Source organism: Myotis davidii, unplaced genomic scaffold, assembly GCF_000327345.1.
Source record: "Myotis davidii unplaced genomic scaffold, ASM32734v1 scaffold107, whole genome shotgun sequence".
Classification (NCBI taxonomy): domain Eukaryota; kingdom Metazoa; phylum Chordata; class Mammalia; order Chiroptera; family Vespertilionidae; genus Myotis; species Myotis davidii.
The window spans coordinates 2,261,356-2,262,130 of NW_006383012.1; the positions used below are offsets into that span (position 1 = coordinate 2,261,356).

At 57.7% G+C, this 775-nt stretch overlaps 1 protein-coding gene across 1 annotated transcript in view; it reads left to right on the top strand.

The window, feature by feature from the left end:
• The window catches only part of MXI1 (MAX interactor 1, dimerization protein), an 80,945-nt gene that overhangs the window by 11,147 nt on the left and 69,023 nt on the right, over positions 1 to 775 (top strand). Inside the window, exon 4 of the mRNA XM_006778743.2 lies at positions 1 to 137. Within this exon, the coding sequence (XP_006778806.2) occupies positions 1 to 137 (137 nt within the window). The remainder of the gene's footprint in view (positions 138 to 775) is intronic.

Genomic DNA, 775 nt, shown 5'->3' on the forward strand with positions numbered 1-775 from the left:
GCTCAGGTGCCCCTTCTCGGACATTTTCAACACCAGCGAGAACTCGATGGAGAAGCACATCAACACTTTTCTGCAGAACGTGCAGATTCTGCTCGAGGCCGCCAGCTACCTGGAGCAGATCGAGAAAGAAAACAAAAGTAAGTTTGGGGGCCCCCGCTCCTCCTCGGGGCCCGGCTCTTTCTTCCTCGCCCACTTGGGCGACCCCTGTCGCCTGCTCGGCCCGCGTCTCCCTCCCCCCAGCACACATCCAGCACTCGGCAGGAAAAACCGATGACACGGGAGAAAGGACACGCACGCACAAAGCTGCTAAAGATGTAACAAAGACGATGGGGGGGGGTAGAGGGGGGGGTGTCCGTGCATCTGTCTGTCCGTCTCCCGCAGGCTGGGAGGATCGCCTGGACGAGGAGCAAGAGAGTGTTGTTGTTTTCTGACAACTGAGCTGAGAGCTCAGCTCTTCGAGGTCGCCTTTCTTCCTTTTTTTTTTTTTTTTTTTTTTTCCGGAGCCTTCTCGGGCAGACAAGTGTTGTTTTTCTGTCGCTTGTTCCTGGGTGGGGTGGGGAGGATTAGAAGCCGAAAGTTGGAAACCGTAGGCAGTGCTCAGCGGTTTCAGAAGGAGAACACACAGACACACACGACAACAATAACAACAGCAGCCACCGAAAAGCCCTTCGCGGCGTGGGCTCGGGCTGGCTCGGCTGGGCTTCTCCCTCCCGTCCGCTTCTCTTTCCTCTCCCGTCTCGCAGCAGGGCCGGGCTCAGGCCATCGCGTCCTCCGG